Below are 20,535 nucleotides of genomic sequence, written 5' to 3' on the forward strand. Positions count from 1 at the left end.
ACCTAAATTCTTTTCCAATACCATTGTTTATATATTACCGCATGGCTAACGCGGCTAGACAATAATGACTAAAATTCCCCTACCCATGAAAGGAAAAGATTAGACTAGTATCTAATTCCAGTTCTACCCAATAAAATACAGTACATCATACATCTATCATACTCACACATCTAGCCCACCTTCTTATTCATTCACCTCTCAATTTGTCCTTGAAGAAGAGATAAGAAAAGTAGCCAACTTTCTATATTTGAAGGGTTTCTATTTTCTCTCACCTTCACTTATTATCATCTTTATTTCTTTCTCTCTCTAGGTTGTGTTACCTACTCAACAGGTTCCCTTTTTTTTTTTTTTTTTAAAAAAAAAAAAAAAAAAAAAAAAAAAAAATCCTAGTTTTTGAGAAGTATTTTAGAGAGGCAAAAGCTATAGAAAAACCCAGTTCTATATTTAGTATTCTCTCATAAATTTTATAGCTAGACTTCTAATATTGTTTTTCCTTTTTTTGAGCGTATATTATAATATTTTATAAGTGTGTAATATATAACATATAATATAAAATAATGGGAAGAGGGAGAGTAGAATTGAAGAGAATTGAGAACAAAATAAATAGGCAAGTAACTTTTGCAAAGAGAAGAAATGGTTTGCTTAAGAAGGCTTATGAACTTTCTGTTCTTTGTGATGCTGAAGTTGCTCTTATCATCTTCTCTAACCGCGGTAAACTCTATGAATTCTGCAGCAGTTCCAGGTAAGTTTTAATTACCCTTTCTCTTTTTTTAATTACAATTTGGATGCATAAAAGCTTGAATTAATATGATCGAGTAATAATTGAACTTATACTCACTCTGTTCGGAATTAGTTTTGTTTATCGATAGAGTGATGTATAGGTAATTATTAAAGATATGGTAATGCAATAACTAAAGCCGAATAAAGGGATTAAAGTTATTCAGGGTTGCTTTTGATCATTTTTTATTTGATGTTGTAATTTGTTAGTTGGTTTATTCAAAAAAAATTGGTTTTAATTTTGTCCATCCCTTTTATTTATTTTTGTGAATTTATTGCCTTTAATTAGGTATGTTAATTATTATTAATTTGTCTTATCATGCTTAGTGACTAGATCATGTAAAATAATTTTCATTGCTCTATTGCTAGATCTAAAAGGAAAAAATTGCAATAAAATCCGTCTTAATCAATAAAATTAAGAGTTTTTGTAGACATTAACTTCATTCTTGATGATCTATTTGGACTAAATAATTCGTTTATGTGTAAAATTTTCTTAATTAATTTGTTGTATACGGCTTAGATGACCTTGTCTTGTAAATTGAAGGCGTAGAAACTTGAAAGATAGTCAAAATTCAGCAGATAGAATTAGTCGTGCTTTAATCCTTTTTTAAATGTACGTTAATCATACTCTAATCATATATTCAAGAAAAACCTTAATCATGATTCTACTCCATAGTACTTTGTCCTTATTGGAATAACTAGTATGATTAGTAGCTAATCGTTTGTTTGTCATAAATTTCTCATGATTATGTAATTAAGTCAGGATATAATTTGGTAATTTGAAATTTTTTGCGTGAATAATTATTAGATGTAATAATTTCCTAGGAATTTCAACATAATGTAAAAAACAAAGAGGTGTAGAACGAACCAAACCTTGAGGAAGAGTTTCTTTCATCAACCGCTAGAATGTTAATTATGTGCCAAAATTATTTGTGGGAAGTTTCTAGAAAAATGGGGAATAAAAGGTGAACCTTCTATCAAATTAGATGTCTTATGTTTGTGATTAGCATTACTAATCATGTCTTTTTTTGGGATTACCATAGCTAATAATCTATAAATTAAACGTACCTACAACGAATAAGTACCCTTGTTTTGAAGGGAAGGTTCTAATAGACCCAGCAAACTTTTTTGGTGACTTGATAGTTTGATTAGAAGTCGCATGAGATTTGAGAATATAGGCCTTAAACACAATTAAGTATTTAACTTGAAGCTCAAATTTTATTTGGAGATTTTCTTTTGAAAATTAGTTGTTGGACCAAAAAGAAGACCGGAAACTGACCTCTACGGCTCTACAAAATCCTAATATAATTTAGTCGAACCGAAATTGACCTGATGGGCCGATTTGACATTTCTATTTCTAATCATTTCTAGAGGTGTCATTCTCTCAATGGTAAGCATTTGGATTTTTAAAAAGTAACTTCTTATTTTTCTCAACTTTGTTCTTGGCATCTTATTTTCATTCATAGAGTTACCATTTGACCTCCCTTCTCCAACAAAATATTTAGCTCATGTGTGTAATTCAAAAGCAAGTTTTTTTATTTTATTTTATTTTATTTTTAATTTCAAATAATGCAATAATTTGATATGTATAAAATTTTTCATTGAATAATTAGTTCCTTTTAAATCATCAATGGCCGAGATCACCCCTCTAAGCTCCTTCTCTTCAGTCCTTTGTGAGCTATATTATGCTAATGCAAGAAGCATAGGAGTACGGAGTACAATACACATGTAGGGCTAACAACCCGACCCAATAACCCAAACCGAAGTTACTGAAAGAAACCCGAACTCGAACAACCCGAATTCGACCCGATTTGACCCAAATTTCATATTTCGTAATAATATGAAGTTCTATACTATTTTTGATAGTTTCCAAGCATAACATGAAATCAACTCAAAATCTGACCCGAACTCGACTTACTGACTCGAATTGCCACCCCTACACACATGCATATTCCATTATGGTTTGAGAATTTCTGTACAAAAAGTGCTTTTGTTTTGTTCCTCTTTATTAGACATAATATAGGATTAGTACTCTAAATTATTTTATAACTATTTTCGGTGCTACTAGTTAGACATGGTACAGTTGATCTTAAGGCGTGTTACACTTTAAAAAAATGACATTAACTTACAGTAGCTAAACTAGTTGTATCTTGTAGTGTTACAGTATTGATTATTCTCCATTGATTTAAGCAAAATATATTCCAGTATTACTAGCTAGTAGCTAGACATGGCACAGTCGATTTTAAGATGTTACACCTTACACTTAAAAAAAATGACATTAATTATTGTAGCCAAATTAGTTATATCTTGTAGTGTTATTGATTAATCTGTATTGATTTAAGCAAAATATATTCTAAACCTTCTTTCTTTGTATTAGTGTATAAAATTTTCTATGCACGCTAAGAATCATTGACAAGAAATCACAAGAAAAGGTATCTGATAAAGCTTTGTTCTCGTACTAGGATACCAATGATAAGGCCTTACTTCTCCATTCTGTTTGTTTGTTTACTTATTCTAGCAATAAATCATTAGATTCCTACTTCCTAGTGTACCCCGTCAAAAAAATCTCCAACTTTTCTAAAGAACAACATTTTTATTTTTTTTAAATAATTTGATCCTTCAATTAAAAATATCAATGAGCTATATAGTGTAATACTGATCATAAAAACAAGGTCATAGGACATAAATCCAATTAAGTATATGGGTCTAAGTTGATTGAATGGTGCGAAAGACTTTAATGTTAGATTTTGTGAAACTCCTACTCGTATCATTTAGTAATAAAATTTGTCTTCTCATAGGGCACTGTATACTTTAATAATGGATGTAAGACTTGTTTTTAAAATTAGTGGGGTGACATCAACAAATTATGTTGGAGGAAATTGTCAAGGAAAAGCTAAAAGTAAAGAGAAATTGATTGAAGTAAGGATTGGAAGCTAGACAAGAAACATTTAGAAATAAATGAAAAACAATAGAGCTTATATAGCCGACAATAAGTTTAGCTAGGCATAGTTGCCTTTCATTTGTACCTCTTGATATCGGTTTGGATCATTAGTGATCACAAGTCCACATCATCTAATTGGTTTTCCCAATTTGACATAAACAAAGAGTTTAATTAGATTATGTCATGGACTGAAAAAGTCTTGTATGATACAATATTATTTTAACTTTCACGTGTGTGCATTAACATATTCCCAAATTATAAGGTATCTAATACATTTTTAATGTTTTAGGAGTTCGAATTTGAATTCAATTTAGAATTTAAGTAAGATAATATGAGTGATCTACTTTTACTGAACGCTCACAATCATATTACAACCATTGATAATATACTCCGTAATTGATCAAGTATTAAAGTCAAATATGAAATTATGGCTTTCTTGCTATCTCTTTTATTTTAGTTTGTATTAAACAATAATAAATTAAACATCTATACAAAATACTCTATATAGCTTAAGTTATAGATGCTCAAAACAGTAGAGGTATAATTGGAAATTCAACTAGTCAGGTTTCGATTACGCTATATAATAGGTTGTCCAATTTAAAATTGAATATGTTTACATAAAATTTTATTGGATATCAAACTAACCCATACACAACCCTAGCAAGACCATGTTAAAGTTTTTATTTCTTTCATTAATATCTTAAAACTTTATGTTAAAGTAACCTAGACTTAAGGATAACGTAATCTAGACTTTCTCTTCTTTATAGTCGACAAATGTTGTGTAAATGTCTAATCTAAAAAACTAATTGCTTATCTACCTTTGCCTTTTTTTTTTTCTTTTCTTCTGTCACTCTTTTTCATTTAATAAGTTCAAATAACATTTTGACACATAATAGTGAGTAGTGACTTTGATTCTCATGAACCAATCAAATACTTGTATTTTCATCAAGGGTTATATTCTCCTTTATTTTTCACATCCACAAACTAACTATGACAAGACTGATATGTGTTTTGCTTTGGGTATATTCTTTTTACTTTTGTATGAATTTATTTCATTTAAGTTACCATTATGTGTTTCAAATTTTTTTATATCACATACATTAATTTTATGACCCACTACCAACAACCTAATTTCTTCGGTTTGTTAGTTGTGTCATTTTGACTTGGTATATTTACTAATGTGCAGCCTTAACCCTTAATTTCTTGAATTGTTTAATTGTTAAAAATTTTATGTAGGAAATATTATATATTATGAAATTATATAAAGACAAATCCAATGAGATAGATCTAACACAATTGTGTCTATATTATACTTTGTATGTAGTATATGTTCAATGTGTAGTGGTTGTATAGTGTCAAAATTGAAAAATGAAACAATGAAAATAAGAGGAAGTAAAATTTATTACATTAACCATAAAAAATTATTGACACACAAAGTAATTACAGATTATTTATCCAATATGCACTTTCTAAGTCATTTGATCGATGATTTAAGGCTTTTAGCACATATAAACTCATATAGTAGTACGAGTAGGTTTTTTTTTTTTTTTTTTTTTTTTTTTTTTTTTTTTTTTTTTTTTTTTTTTTTTTTTTTTTGTAACATTTAAATACTACACTTTGACCTCTTTTTACTTGATATAAAACTAATTATTAGCTCATATTTTGAATTTTTAAAAAAAATTAGCTCATCATAATTTATACTAGCTTAGTAGGTTGTTATTTAAGTAATCTTGTATATATAATATATTTGACATGTTTTAGCTACATAAAACGTTACTAATGTGAATATTTTCTTTCCTTATGATTTTATGAATGTCAATATATAGTATGGCAAAAACCTTGGAGAGGTATCAAAGGTGTAGCTATGGTTCACTTGAAACAGGTCAGCCTTCAAAGGAGAACGAGGTAAATTTATACTCTTCTCTTCTTCGTTCTTGTTGTTGTATTGAAATTGTTTGCATTGTATTGTGTTTGTGATACAATATCGAAAATGCAATTACTACACTCATTAGACATTCAACTGATTTACGTTCTCTACGTTCCCAAGCAGAATAGCTTCCAAGAATATCTAAAGTTGAAAGCCAAAGTTGATGTTCTACAACGAAATCAAAGGTGAATGTTACATATTTATAGAGTGCATTGTATAGGGGTTGCATAATTCTAATTTGAAACATCTATCAGATTGGTGTCTATAGTGTTATGAGCAAATAATTCTTGATCGCATAAATCTTGGGGGCTAATAAGAGTAAGTTAATTACACAGCATAACATGCGTACTAATGCACATTTTCGATTAACAATATGGAACAAAAACAACATAAATAATTGATATTTGAGAAGTGAAAATTGAGATAAATTTAACAAGACCCCATACGTTTGTGTTTTTGTTTATGAACAAATTAAATCACGAATAATAAACAATGTGCAATGTGTGAATAATGTAAATTTAAAAGTATTTCATCTATTGAGTATAAGAAAATGAAGGAATTGAAGTACATTAATGTGTTTTAATTTACATGTAAATTGGCAAGCTAGTATGTAGGGCATATAATATTTTGCATTAATTAGTGATGGAAGCCATGAAACTGAATAAAGCTTTTATTGTTATTTTTAATTAAAATATGAAACTCATTTTGTATAATTTTAATCTTTTTCACATTAAATATATGATATGCTATTGATGGACAAGCATATTACTTGTATATGTATAAAGTAGTTAGGATGATGCTACATTATCTTGCCATTGTTTTTATTACTTGTAGAAGCACCTAATATAATGCAATGTATGAAAAATTATGTATGCTAATTGCTCATAATTAATCCTAGAATTTGAGTATACATGACACTATGTTATATATATATAAGCACCTAATATAATGTAATGTATGAAAAAATTAATACTTTTGCGCGATGCTCTATTAGTTGAATGATTTATTCTAAATAATTTGTTAATTTTGCAGGAATCTTCTAGGGGAGGATTTGGCAGAGTTGAGCACCAAGGAGTTGGAGCAGCTTGAGCATCAACTAGACAAGTCCTTAAGGCAAATCAGATCAATTAAGGTAACATATTCATATTTCCTACTTGCAAAATCATGTAATACTATGTAAAACAATTATTAAGGCCCTCTTTGGTTTGATGTAAAATGTTTTCATAAAATGATTTTCCCATTTTCTTTTGTTTGGTTTGTGAAGGTGTGGAAAACAGTTTTCCCATGGTGGAAAATTACATTTTTAATGATGGAAAACATTTTCCTTTACAAAATAAGGGAAGCCACATTTTACTCCATCCTCTTTACCTCCTTATTACTTCCCTCACATTCCCACTCATATTTTTGATATTTCTTGAACTTTTCTTGTATGCAACCAGACAAAAGAAAACTAATTTGCAATTGTGCTTTTCCTTGAAAATATGTTTTCTAGGAAAACTAAATTTTCATTGAAAATGGTTTACATCAAACCAAATGGGGCCTAATTGTATTCTAGAAATTCATACATACTCCAACAAATTAGCTTAATTATTCACTCAAATTCAATATATTTATATATATGCCCTATTTGTTCATAATTTGCAGACACAACATATGCTTGATCAACTAGCAGACCTTCAAAGAAAGGTAAAATTAAAGCTTAATTTATTCTTGCATTGTTGTCTAAGCTAGCTAAGTACACTTTTAGCATTATGTCCTAATTATTTTAATTTTTACATAATTGTGATAGTTCTAGGTTAGCTACATGAGTACATGGTATATATACTTAATACAAGTATAACAAACAAAATCATGTTCATTCAACAATATATATATATAAGTGTCACATCAATATTGTGTATTTGTAGTAGCATGTAAATAAAATACATCAATGGGGAAATTCAACAATGACAGTACATTTAAATATATAATAACTAGATTATATTTTGGACCAAAACATACAGGTACTTCCCATGTTGTACATTAAGGTATGATAAAAGGTGTGTATAAAATTTTTAGAAAATATATTGTATACATAAAAGTACTTCATCTTTCAACATAAACATGGGGACAAATACTTCACACACTATATAGCTAGGCATATGAGATTATATATATATAGTCTCTCTTTTCCTTTAAGTCATCATATAAATGGCCTTTGATTTTATATTCCAATTAAGTAATCCCATCTTATCTTCATTCCAAACCAATATTGTACATTCTCTAACCTATATATACTCGATCTCTTCAATCCTAAATAAGCACAACCACCAATTTATTTCTCTACACGTATATGCTGATCAATTAGAAAATCAATATTGTTTAAGTTAATAAAGTGTTCAATTCTAATTAAGTACTCAGTAATTTATTTGTTTAGAGATAAATGAATGATGATCAGAATACAGTTTAATTAAGTTTTTTTTATGCATTGAATGTTTCTGGATACAGGAGGAGATGTTGCTAGAGTCCAATAGAGCTTTGAAGGCAAAGGTACATTTATACTAATTAAGCTACAATACATACAAAGTTTGCATGATTTAGCTTTTGATCTTAGGTTATATTATTATTAGTTTATTACAACTAGTACTATTGTTAGATTTGTTACTATACAACATTGCTAGAACTAACCTTTTATTATTATTATTATTATTATTATTATTATTATTATTATTATTATTATTATTATTATTATTATTATTATTATTATTATTATTATTATTATTATTATTATTATTATTATTATTATTATTATTATTTATTTATTTATTTATTTTATTATTGAGAAAGCTAGAACTAACTATGTGATTAAGCATATAGAGTATAAGATACATAAGAATATAGAGTAACATACTTAAGGAACATAATATCACATGCTATGATTTCCTTACAGTTGGAAGAGTCTTGTGCAACATTGAGGCAACAATGGGATGTTGAGGCAGCACAAAATAATCCTACACCTTATGCTCGCCAATCTAATGAGGATTTCTTTGAGCCATTGCCATGCAACAATAACTCGCCGCCAAACGGGTAAAATTTTCATCTCCATTGATTCGATTGATCGATCATAAGCCCTTAGATGAGTAGCTAAAATCATCTCCTTTCGGCTTTTGCGCAGTTATAATGTTGTGACGCAGGATCACTTGAACAACGCGACAACTTCGACTCATAATGACAATAATAATGGCTTTACACCAGCATGGTTGCTTTGATTTACATGAACCGTTTTTAAGTATAAGTTTACTTCTTGATGATTAATCTAACTATAATGGACTATGTATGTATTAATAATGTACGTTTATTATAGTCTGAATAAAGCAATTGAAAAGGGTACATATTTCATTTACCAAAAAGAATGTAATTTAATGGATGAATTTTACTACTTTAAATATGACCCATTATATAACAATGGAAGAAGACTTGAAAATTGAAATATTATTGATACATTACAACTGAATAAATTAAGCTCATCAAGTGGCTAGCTAGCTTTTTAGCCTCTTTTAGTTTTAAATTAATTTTTAATTATTAGTATGTTTGATCTTGTAAAATTGATTTTTTTTTTTTTTAACTTGGACATCAATTAAATTTTTTTATAGTAAATTAAATAAATCGGATTTAAACCTTGCCTATGTTAGAAGTTTTATGAGATTTATACACCAGTGAAATCAGGTCAAAATATGTTTTTAAATTAGACCTACATGTGAAAATTACATAAAGATCACGCTAGGGCAGTCTTCTCTTAATACCATGAAATCACACTTTACACCTATATGTGATATACTTCCCTCTGTTTTTATTGACTTGCAAGTTGCAATACACCCTTTTAGCACACATTTAAGGGAAATATTAGACTAAGTAATTACAGATCAGACAAACTAGTTGACAAAATAATACCGCTGATAAGACGGAAGTGATAAATTGTTACGGTTTACATTTTATTGCTTAACCCCATTTACCTAGTTTGCCAAAAAGGTGAGTTTCACGTCTAAAAAAAAAGGAAGTCCTGAGAAGAATGATGATAATCTCACACAAATCATCTTATTCTTCATTTTATTAAATACAAAGACCTACTATTAAAATTGAAACTCTAATCATCAATTAGTATTGGAATTACAATTAAAGGTGGTCGGGCATGGGCCGTGCCGGCACGTGGGCGGTACAGGCCCGACACGATTTCGATACGGCTTGACACGGCGGCCTACTTGTGGACCGTGCCGTGAACAAAAAAATTGAAATTCGGTGCGGGTACGTCGGTCGGCACGGTTGTCGGCCCGTGGGTCGACACGCCCCACCAGCCCTGCACGTGACACGGCCCATGCCCACCTTCATTTAATTATATAAACTTATTAAATTAAATAAACTTATTTAATTAATAAATAAATAAATAAATTTATTTATATAAACTTATTTAATTAAGTTTATAAACTTAAACATAAATTATTTATATAAACTTAATTAAATTAAAGTTGTTCAAAAAAAAATATATTAACATTAACATAAACACAAATTAATAACATTATTTATATAAACTTAAGTTGTTCAAAAAAAATATATATATCGATTTTTTTTTTTATATACATATATATTTTAAAAAAAATAAAAATAAACAATACGGGTTGGCCTGTTGCCCGGCACGGCACGGCCCGTCAGGCACGTGGGTCGTGCCGTGCCGTGGGCTGAGGTGTGCCAAAATTTGGCACGGCACGGCACGGCCCATCATGAGCCCCACCCAAACACGGCCAAACATGGCCCGCGACGGCCCGATACGGCACGATGTCCATGTTTAATTACAATCAAAGAAAGATTCTTCCATATGCCGAGCTCAAAAGGGCAAGGATTATTAGAAAATCAAAGGTAGCAAATAATTTCTGAAATCCAACACCAATTTAAAATCAAATTATTGGAAGTAAATATCATAATAATATAATATGCTTTTCAAAATCTAATTTGACTGAAATATAGAACTTGAATTATTGGAAGTAACATCATATTCCATCTTAACGATAAAATACCATGTGTGGGCATTTTTCATTGACTCATAGCGTCCTTAGAGACAAGGTACGATGTGACCCCCAATGATACTTTTACTAATCTTAGCTCTCACTCTCTCAGGGTATGAATTATGATGTTTAAAGTACATCCTTTATTGTGCTTTGGCTCATTAATACCAAGCTCAAGTTTATCGCATGTACGAAATAGTATAAAAGTCAAAATGATGTATGTGTTAAGATAAAATTAAAAGTATACTAGTATAGTGTGTACTCTACTGCTGTACAATTGTACATGACCAAAATTACTGCTTGTACAAACTATATATCGAAACAATTGCTTCCTCCATGTAAAATGTAGTTTGATCTTAATGTACATTTTCAATATACAACCCTTCTTCTATCTTTTTTGCTAGATACAGTCATAGACGGGTTTGGACCACGCGAGTTATCAAAAAAGAGAATCAATTTCAAGGGAGGTTCTATCCCTAACTCCCTAAGTCTCTTTTTTTTTTTTTTTTTTTTTTTTTTAAAAAATATAGAGAGTCCTACAAAGACAATTAATGTAGACGAGATTTGATAATAAGTACTTAGTGCCATCTTTTAAGACATCCAACTAAGCCAGCTAGTTGATTATTCATAACCTGATAACCATCAAACAAGAAGTCGGAGGAGTACGTAGCTTCTTAGCCTAGCTTATAAATAACTCATATGTTTAGACACGCTATACTTAAACAAATTCTACAGATAAATAACTAACACAAATTTTCATATATGGCTGGCCACACTGTGTGGCCGGATTTACTTATTTAGGGTAATCTTTAACTGATTGTGTAACTCTTTATTGAATAAGTAACCCCTAACCAACCAAGTAACCCTTAAATAAGAACCCTCTGACCGACCGAATAACCCCTAAATAAGTAGTTCCGAACACATGATGTGGCCAACCACATAGAAAACGTGCTGCATTATTAATAATAATTAAAGTTCCGCTTTTATCAATTGTAAAAGTCAAAAGGATATAGCTTATGTAAATCAAAACAAAGATTATTACCCTGTAATTGACAATAGTCTAATGTTTTCTATGGACTAATTATTGTAGGCAAAAAATTTTCAAAATTAAGATATACTCTAATTAATCTAAGATAATTCTAGTTTAGTTCAGGCAAATTATTCCGTTCAAAAAAGTTCATTTCAAACATTTAATTTTTTACTTAATTTGAATCTTGCAATTAAGTATTCAAAATTTGAGGAAATAATAGAATTTCTAAATCAATCCTAATATATAAGAACAAACATAATCATTTGGGATTGTTATTTGATTTATCTCAATTATTGTTTAAGAACATCAAAATCTTATAAATCTTACTAAGGCCCCGTTCACTTTACCTTATTTTTGCTGAACTGAAATTAAATTTACTGAACTGAAAATTATTTTTGCTGAAGTTAAATTATTTTTATGGAACTGAAATTAATTTTGTTGAACTAAATTAATTTTACTAAACTGAAATTATTTTTGCTAAAATGAAATTATTTTTCTTACTGATTTTCTATTATATTTCTTCTTTATAATTACTGAATCTCACTGAACTAAACTTATTTTTACTGAAATGAAATCATTTTTACCGAATTGAACTTATTTTTACTGAACTTAAATTATTTTTACTAAACTGAAATTATTTTTACTTAATATTATTTTTTTAAGGTGAAGTGAACAGGGCCTAAGGACCTGTTCACCTTCATTTTAAGAAAATAATATTTAGTAAAAATAATTTCAGTTCAGCAAAAGTAAGTTCAATTCGGTAAAAATAATTTCATTTTAGTATAAATCAGTAACTTTAAAGAAGAAATATAACAGAAAATCAGTAAAAAAAAAAAAAAATTTAATTCAGCAAAATTAATTTCAGTTCAGTAAAATTATTTTCATTTCAGTAAAAATAATTTATGTTCATCAAAATATTTCAGTTCAGTAAAATTAATTTTAATTCAGTAAAAATAATTTCAATTCAGCAAAATTAAGGTAAAGTGAACAGGGCCTAATGCATATTAAGTAAGGACATTAATAGTTAAAAATATGCATTGATTAATGCACATCATAACAGGGCGCATGAAAGAGAAACAAAATGAATACTTAGATAATTATAAGTATAATCAAGTTTAGGCTATATATGGTTGCTCAATTTTACTATTCATTTGGTATAAACAATTAAAGGACCTAATATTATGTAGATGTAGTGGGGAGGTGTCAAAATTTTGTCGGACTAATCCAATCCAATTAGGGAAAAAAAATCCGATTCAGTTTTTGATTTGCATAAGCACAGTAATTTAGCATAATTCAAGTTTGAACTTAGATTCGACACGGCTTGACCTCTTTGAACCCAAACCAGACACCCGAACAGGCGAATAGACACCTCTAAACACATCCAAGAGTTTAGTTCATTCTAGGTCCATTTTGAGTATGTATATTAGAGTTTATGGTTTAGTATAACATATTTCACTTAGTTTGTTATTAGTTTCTTACCTAATTCAAATTTTGTTAGTTAAAACATGTAATTAGTTTGGAGAATATAAATTGGTTAGTTCATACTAACACACGTTTGATAAAAATGTAGCCCTTCAATTCAATTTCTCTCTCAAAACAATCAAGCTCTGTCTTCCCTCAACAATGTCTTCCTTCTCTCTTCTTCCTTCACTATTTCCACCAATCTTAACAAACCCACTAAAACTTTTACTTACAAAATTAACTAACATAATTTCACGTACATTCAGCACTTGATTAGCAAACCCTAAATTTATTTTAATAGACACTAATCAAACATCCGCATAATTAGGCTAAAAATTGAGCATACTCCCCGTGCGTGTAGGGTCCATTTTCTTCCTCTAAAAAGATCAAACATTCCTAGCTCGACAACACAACATCCCATAAACCACTTTTGGTTTTCATAAAAACCACATTTCCTTTTCATAAAACAATAAATCAACATTTATATTTTAAATATAAATCATAAAAAATAAAATTAAAAAAATAAACTTATCTTCCCCTCATCAATAATCATGAATACTCCTCCTCCTACCTTTTCCTAACCCGTACAACACTCTCTTTACCCCCAAAAATTCCATATATACCACCACCACCACCATATCCTTTCCTTGTCTAGCTAGGGCCGTCTAGAAAATTAAATCACGCATCGATTGGTGTAATTAAAAATCATCGTCCATCACAATATAGTGGTATCGAAAATGGGGAGAGGAAGGGTGCAGCTAAAGAAGATAGAAAACAAGATAAATAGACAAGTAACATTCTCAAAGAGAAGAAGTGGGCTTGTTAAAAAAGCACATGAAATATCAGTTCTTTGTGATGCTGAAGTTGCTCTAATCGTTTTTTCTCACCGTGGAAAACTCTTTGAGTATTCCTCTGATTCTTCGTAAGTATATTGTTGTACCAATTTTATTTATATTCCGTATATAGTATGTATCTTAATAGTAACTATATTATTCTATATTTAGGTCTATGTATTTAATGGTGAGTAAATCTTGCAATTTTTATAACTTGAACCTTAATTTTAAAAATATTCTTTACTTGTTTTGTATCAATATTTTTTTACCCCTTCACGTGTGTTGTATTTAATTATTACTTGGATTTCAAAAATGTTTTTTTTTAAAAAAAAAAAAATGGTTAATGAAATACACAAAGAAAGGTTAAAGCAAAAATAAGGTTTGTTTGATGTATACTATGATGAACTTGTATAGATTAGGAAATACATGTAAAACCTAACTATTTTCATGCAAGAAAACATTTTATATCCCGTTAAAAAAAAGAAGAAAAAAAAAATTTATAACCCTCGGATTTATTTGTGACATAATTCGATTCGATTTATCTGAATATATATTTAAAAAGTATTTGTAATAGGAAAATTTACTACAGTAGTTATAAACTAACCCTAATAAATATATACTACCTCCGTTAACATTTACTTGCAACTTTGGGGTATTATTTGAAAGATATAAAATATTCCAAAGTTGCAAGAAAATGTTAACGGAGGTAGTATATATATATATATATATAAAATTGATACCAAAACGGCTTTTTTTTTCAAATTTTATTTTATTTTATTTATTATTTATTACTCTTTTTTTTTTTTTTTAGCCATAAGGACGTGGATTAGTATTGATAATGGCTAGCTTGTTAGGTTAGTTTTTAATAAACTCTCGGTTCAAAAATTAATTGATGGTTCGATATTAAGCTAGTAATGTACTCCGTAACAAATAAAATCAGAAGGAACTAGACTACAAATGAATAAATGAACATCAACAAATTACGGAGTGCTTGTAAAATTTTACAAACTATTTTTTTTTTCTATAAAAAAAATGTGAGTATATATTATTGGATTTTTTTAAAGTAGTCTAAAGCTACTGTCATAGATTGACATAGCTGATGATGAAGGGTAGCTACATGAAATAATATTGGGAAGGAAACATAATTTTTGTACTACTTACAGAATTTGAACATGCTTGAATTGTTTGCTACTTGAATGAATTCAGCTAAAGCTAGTAGCATATTTGGTTAATAAATTATTTAGTACTTTGGACATAAATAAAATTATAAAATTTGTATAATGTACAAAGACTTTATCCAATGGGTAATGGTAGATTTGACCATACAATGAAACTAAGTATTAATTGTTTGTTGCTCAGCTTTAATTTAATTTAATTTATTATTTACACATCAATTTTATTGGTTCAAACGAATTGAATTGAACTAATCTTGACCTTGCTATCTCTTGTCAATTTCGTCCTTTATTTTTGTTCTTTTCTACATGTGCTATATACAATGAATTTTCCTCATTTTTATTCTTAGTGTTTACACCTTACTTATTAATTAGTAAAAAATTAATTAGATTGGAATGACATAAGAGTTGATCTTGTCTATCTAACAAAAAAATAAAATAAAAAATGTTGATCTTGTTTAGTAATCTAGGGTTAACTCTCAAGTCACAATAAGAATTTTTCCCGTACAATTTTCAATCAAAATTCGATACTCCGTATAAAATACATCATAGGGATTAATATTGGTTTTTCTGTTTTTCCATATAGAAGAGGAGAATTTTGTATTCAAATTGCTTCATACAATTTTCTTCTAGTTCCATCATAATGGATCGTTGAATGACTTTAATATTATGTATTACCTTTTCGCCTAATTTTCGTATATTAAAAAACAAAACGACACGTATGAGTGATACCAAGTCCATTTCTTTTCATAGGAAAATTTGTCATCATAATTATTTTTGTTTATATTTTTAGCACTCTTTTATTGAAAGTGCAAATTAGCCCACAAGCTAAATACTCTTTTAGTGAAATAGCTAGATGCTCATTTTATCATTAAATGAAGATATGCATGCTTTTTGCACTTTTCTCCTTTTACTTTAATTTGCATATATGTTAAAATATATATCAAGAGATTTTTAGATGAATTATAAGTATACTGTTTCATATAAGAGATTTTTAGAAAGTAAATTATTTAAGTAAAACTTTATTATCGTTAATTTGTTTGCTCTTAAGGTGTTAAGGGTTCTTACTTTAACAAATTCATCAATATTAAATAACAATTTAAAAAAATAAAAAAAATAAAAAACTCTTATCCAAAGATGTGACTTTAAGAAAGATTCCCAATGATATGGATCAGAGAAAAAAAAGAAATTGTGAAAACTTAAGATACAGAATCATGAATGTTCTGTATCATAAATTGATGAGTACTAGTAACATCACATATAAGAGTACGTGTATATGATTTTTCGTGGTCTAGGGTTATGAAATAGTGGATTTTATATGTCTTTTTAATTCCAAATTTAATTAATTATGCTAATTTTTAATGTTGTTCTATTGCTTCAAAGTATGGAGAAGATCCTAGAGAGGTATGAGAGGTACTCTTATGCAGAAAGGCGGCTAACTTCTAATGATCCAGACTCAGAGGTAGTACATCTAAACATTGTATGTAAAAATGTACATATGCAATGTTTGCATGTATAGTAACATTTTTATGATTTATACGTATACATACCAACTACATTTTCGAGTTCTTCCAACATGTATTTGGGCAAGCAACTAATGTTTTTCACGTACGTGTACGTAACGTTATTGTTCTAAATATTTATAAGGAATTAGGTATTTTCATGACTGTTTTTTGTTAAATATAGGTAAATTGGACCTTTGACTTCGCCAAACTGAAGGCCAAGCTTGAACTTCTACATAGAAATCACAGGTATGGTGACAAGCTAGACTTGTGTATGTGACATACTCCAAGTTCGTCACTCACCCTTTTCGTGTAAGGTGTTCTACATATTTGTTACATGCCCTTTTTGTATTAGGCATTCCCTTTGTAAATGTCTCATAATGTCAACTTTTACTTGTACAATTTATGTGTATAAAATGATGTTAAAAATGTAACATGTATGTTTAATCAGGCAATACTTAGGACAAGAGTTAGACTCACTCAACGTGAAAGAACTCCAAAGTTTAGAGCAACAACTTGATACTGCTCTAAAAAATGTTCGATCAAAGAAGGTATATTGATTATTTTATTGTAACTATAAGTAATTGATCAATTGAAAACAACAAAGTATTTCGAAATTTAACAATTAAAAACATTTCTGGATCTAGATTTTAACTTGCTTGAATTTTATGACAGAACCAACTGATGCATGAGTCCATCTCTGAGCTCCAGAAAAAGGTAATGCCCTTTTTAATCAGCCATTAGGTTCATATTGGCTTCTTTTTGGTGAAAGATAAGTACAGTTTTCATACTCTTTTCTATTCATTTTTGTTTTTCACGATCTCCAATACATGTCTTTGATTGTTAATATGATTATTAATAGAGTATAAAACATATACTTGGGCTTAAATTATTTACTTAACCTTTTGATTGAGATGCTTGAAGTCCAAGAATATGATTCATATTCTATCGATTATCTCCACTCTTGTGACAATCATAGACTAAAGGAAATTTTGTGAAAAACTACCTATTATAATCCAGAATTTGCGAGGAACTACCTATTAAAAAAAAGTTGTAATTGACTACCTAATTTTTGAAAAATGTTGTAATTTAATACCTTAGGCTGTAATATGAAGTTATATCAAAATTCTCCGGTGTTGACTTGGTCATGTGACCATCACGTGACACTTAATGACCCCTTTCTTTCCCAAATCAACGTGACCAAGTCAACGCCGGACAATTTTGGTCAAACTTCATATTCCGGCCTAAGGTAGTAAATTACAATATTTTTCAAAAATTAGGTAGTCAATTACAACATTTTTTTTAATAGGTAGTTTTTCACAAAATTTCCTAAACTAAATTGATAACAAAGAAACAATTTGTGTCCTTAGATTGTCCTAACCGGGTGGTGTAAATGTTTTCCATGACAAATAAACTAGTCCTTGTTAACCCAATGACGTTTACTTTTTGTCTGATTTAATTTAATTTTACTAGTTTTTTCTTTATTTTAGAAATTAAATTGACAAAAATGTATGTAAAACAATTTTAAAGAACTTGGAATCTTTAATTTGTTGTTATTTGATAATTATTGATGTGTTTTCTTCATTAATAGTAATGAAAAATGTGCGTAAGGAGTTGCATGATTAGATTTTTTAACACTATTTATGATTTACTTAAGTGTTACTCCGTATTTCATCATCCATTACATTTAGGTTGATTATGAACATAAACTTTTTTTATCAAGTAATTTAGGTTAGGGCAAAGTAAGAAACTTGGCCGGCTAAATGTTCTAAGTGGATGATAATTACATTATGGGATAGTTTTCAAATCAAATCATAACCATTCATTTTATATTGACTAATATGAACCGTTGATAGGGTTTACTTTTTTATTTTTTGTTTAAAAATTTTGAAAAAAAAAAAAAAATTGTCAGTTTCTCTTGATTACGAGTAGTTAATTTTTGGCTTTGCTCCTCAATCTTGTTCGAATTCTACGAAAGAAATGGAGAGTAGAATTTCCTGCAACATTCATTCTGCAAATTCTTCTCTTATTACGAAAAGAAAATTGAGGTCTATCTATGATGCATGAAAGAAGATGAAGTTAATTAGTTTTTCCCCAAATTGATTGATTTGCAATAAATACACCTGCATACGGAGTACTAGTTTCCATCATAATGCTTGGTGAACTGAAAGTTTTTAGCCTTAATTGATCTGGAATGGGATAGAAGAACTAGATGGAGCAAACCTACTGTAACACAAAAGAAACTGACAAATCATGATTTTTTTTTTCAATTTTTCTTTTTTATAAAAATAAAAAAATAATTTATATCAACCGTTCATATTAGTCAAACATAAACGAATGGTTGTGATCAGATTTAATACAATGACCACAATTATATCGTAGCCACTCAAAAGTCATCCTTACATTATGTACTCAAATGAAAACTCTAAATTAAATATACTAAGCTACTTTCTTGATCTATAGTAAACTCTTCAATTCAATTTTATTTCAAATTAAAGAGTTTTCAAATCAACCTGTAAATGGGTGAAGTTTAGCTTGAGGAGCTTTTGATTCGTATTGTAATAAACACGAACACAAACTTGACCCGACCTTTTTTTTTTTTACCCACTCTTGTTAATTTACATGTTGCGCTTATCATACGTTCTTCAATTTGCAGGAGAGGGCAATACAGGTGCACAACAATATGCTGTCAAAGAAGGTACTTTCATACTTCAGTTAATTATGTAGTTGACATTAAATAATCCTGTACTTTTGGTTGATCAACTAACATGATTTTGCTAGTTTACTTAAATTTTGTTTGCTGGTTTTGTTGGAAAATACTTACGTACAATGTTATGCAGATCAAGGAGAAAGGAAAAAACATGGCACAAGTGCAACAGTTGCAGTGGCAGGAGCAGCAGTCACCACCGCGAAATCAAGAAGGCCCTTCTGATGCATCTAATTTCCTACTTCCACCTCCACCACCTTCTTTGAACATGGGGTAATCTCTTTCTTTTCTTTTTTTTTTGAATCACCATTATCATTAGCCTATTAGTCGATATCATAATTAAGGGTTCGACCAACTTTCTAGGAAGGGCCCCTTATCCCAATAACCCATAGAAATTAGAAACTACACGACAAGTCGATTCACTTGAATTTCACTTATCTAAGCACTGACTGTCAGGTGAAGGGTAAGTCGTGTATCACCCTAATAATTTCATACATGTATCATAAACCTAGGGTAGTAGAAGGCTAAAACCATGAAATATTAATTAAGCAACCTCTGATCAAATCATCAAATAGCTAGTTGCTTAACAATGCCATTATGTTGGTAACATAACAGTTATGTTCATCATGCAGTGGTGCATACCAAGGTGAACTTGGTGGTGAAGGAAGGAGGAATGATCTTGATCTGACACTCGAACCAATATACTTGTGCCACATGGGATGCTTTACTAATTGAGAGTAATCAACTCAAGGTATTTATGAGATATTAATGTATCTAAATTATATTGCTCATGAAGCCCTAAAAAAAGACCAATTATTAGAGTTGTATTATGCATGTATTATAATTTGTTACTGCAGTAACTCGTTACTAATTAAGCTCGTTTAATGCACGAGTTGGATTTTCATATATTATGCAACAACAAAGTTGGTTATAATAATTTAAACTTATAAATGGTATTGCATGTTTGTATCTACTTATATGGTTTTGCACCTCTTGGCCAATTTCAATACTGTATATCCTTACCCTAAGTGGTTATACTATTTATATTATAAATATTATAACAATTATAAAATGTGTTTTCTTATGACTACAATTTAATTCTTACTACTAACAACAGACGTGCCACCTATTAAAAGTTTCTATAATAAA

General features: G+C 29.1%; 2 protein-coding genes across 2 annotated transcripts; both read left to right on the forward strand.

The window, feature by feature from the left end:
* The first annotated feature begins 385 nt into the window (after positions 1-385).
* Positions 386-9,093, forward strand: LOC145563560 (MADS-box protein CMB1-like). The gene is made up of 8 exons (XM_081624008.1): positions 386-742; positions 5,545-5,623; positions 5,769-5,830; positions 6,678-6,777; positions 7,290-7,331; positions 8,133-8,174; positions 8,575-8,711; positions 8,800-9,093. The coding sequence occupies exons 1-8, from the start codon at positions 558-560 to the stop codon at positions 8,891-8,893; spliced, it is 741 nt and encodes a 246-aa protein (XP_081480134.1). The 5' UTR covers positions 386-557; the 3' UTR covers positions 8,894-9,093.
* A 4,816-nt stretch (positions 9,094-13,909) lies between these two features.
* On the forward strand, positions 13,910-20,121 carry LOC145562900 (agamous-like MADS-box protein AP1). The gene is made up of 8 exons (XM_081623326.1): positions 13,910-14,094; positions 16,561-16,639; positions 16,864-16,928; positions 17,131-17,230; positions 17,355-17,396; positions 19,336-19,377; positions 19,520-19,659; positions 20,019-20,121. The coding sequence occupies exons 1-8, from the start codon at positions 13,910-13,912 to the stop codon at positions 20,119-20,121; spliced, it is 756 nt and encodes a 251-aa protein (XP_081479452.1).
* The last annotated feature ends 414 nt before the right edge of the window (positions 20,122-20,535 follow it).

This window comes from Chenopodium album, chromosome 10, assembly GCF_948465745.1.
Source record: "Chenopodium album chromosome 10, dcCheAlbu1.1, whole genome shotgun sequence".
Classification (NCBI taxonomy): domain Eukaryota; kingdom Viridiplantae; phylum Streptophyta; class Magnoliopsida; order Caryophyllales; family Amaranthaceae; genus Chenopodium; species Chenopodium album.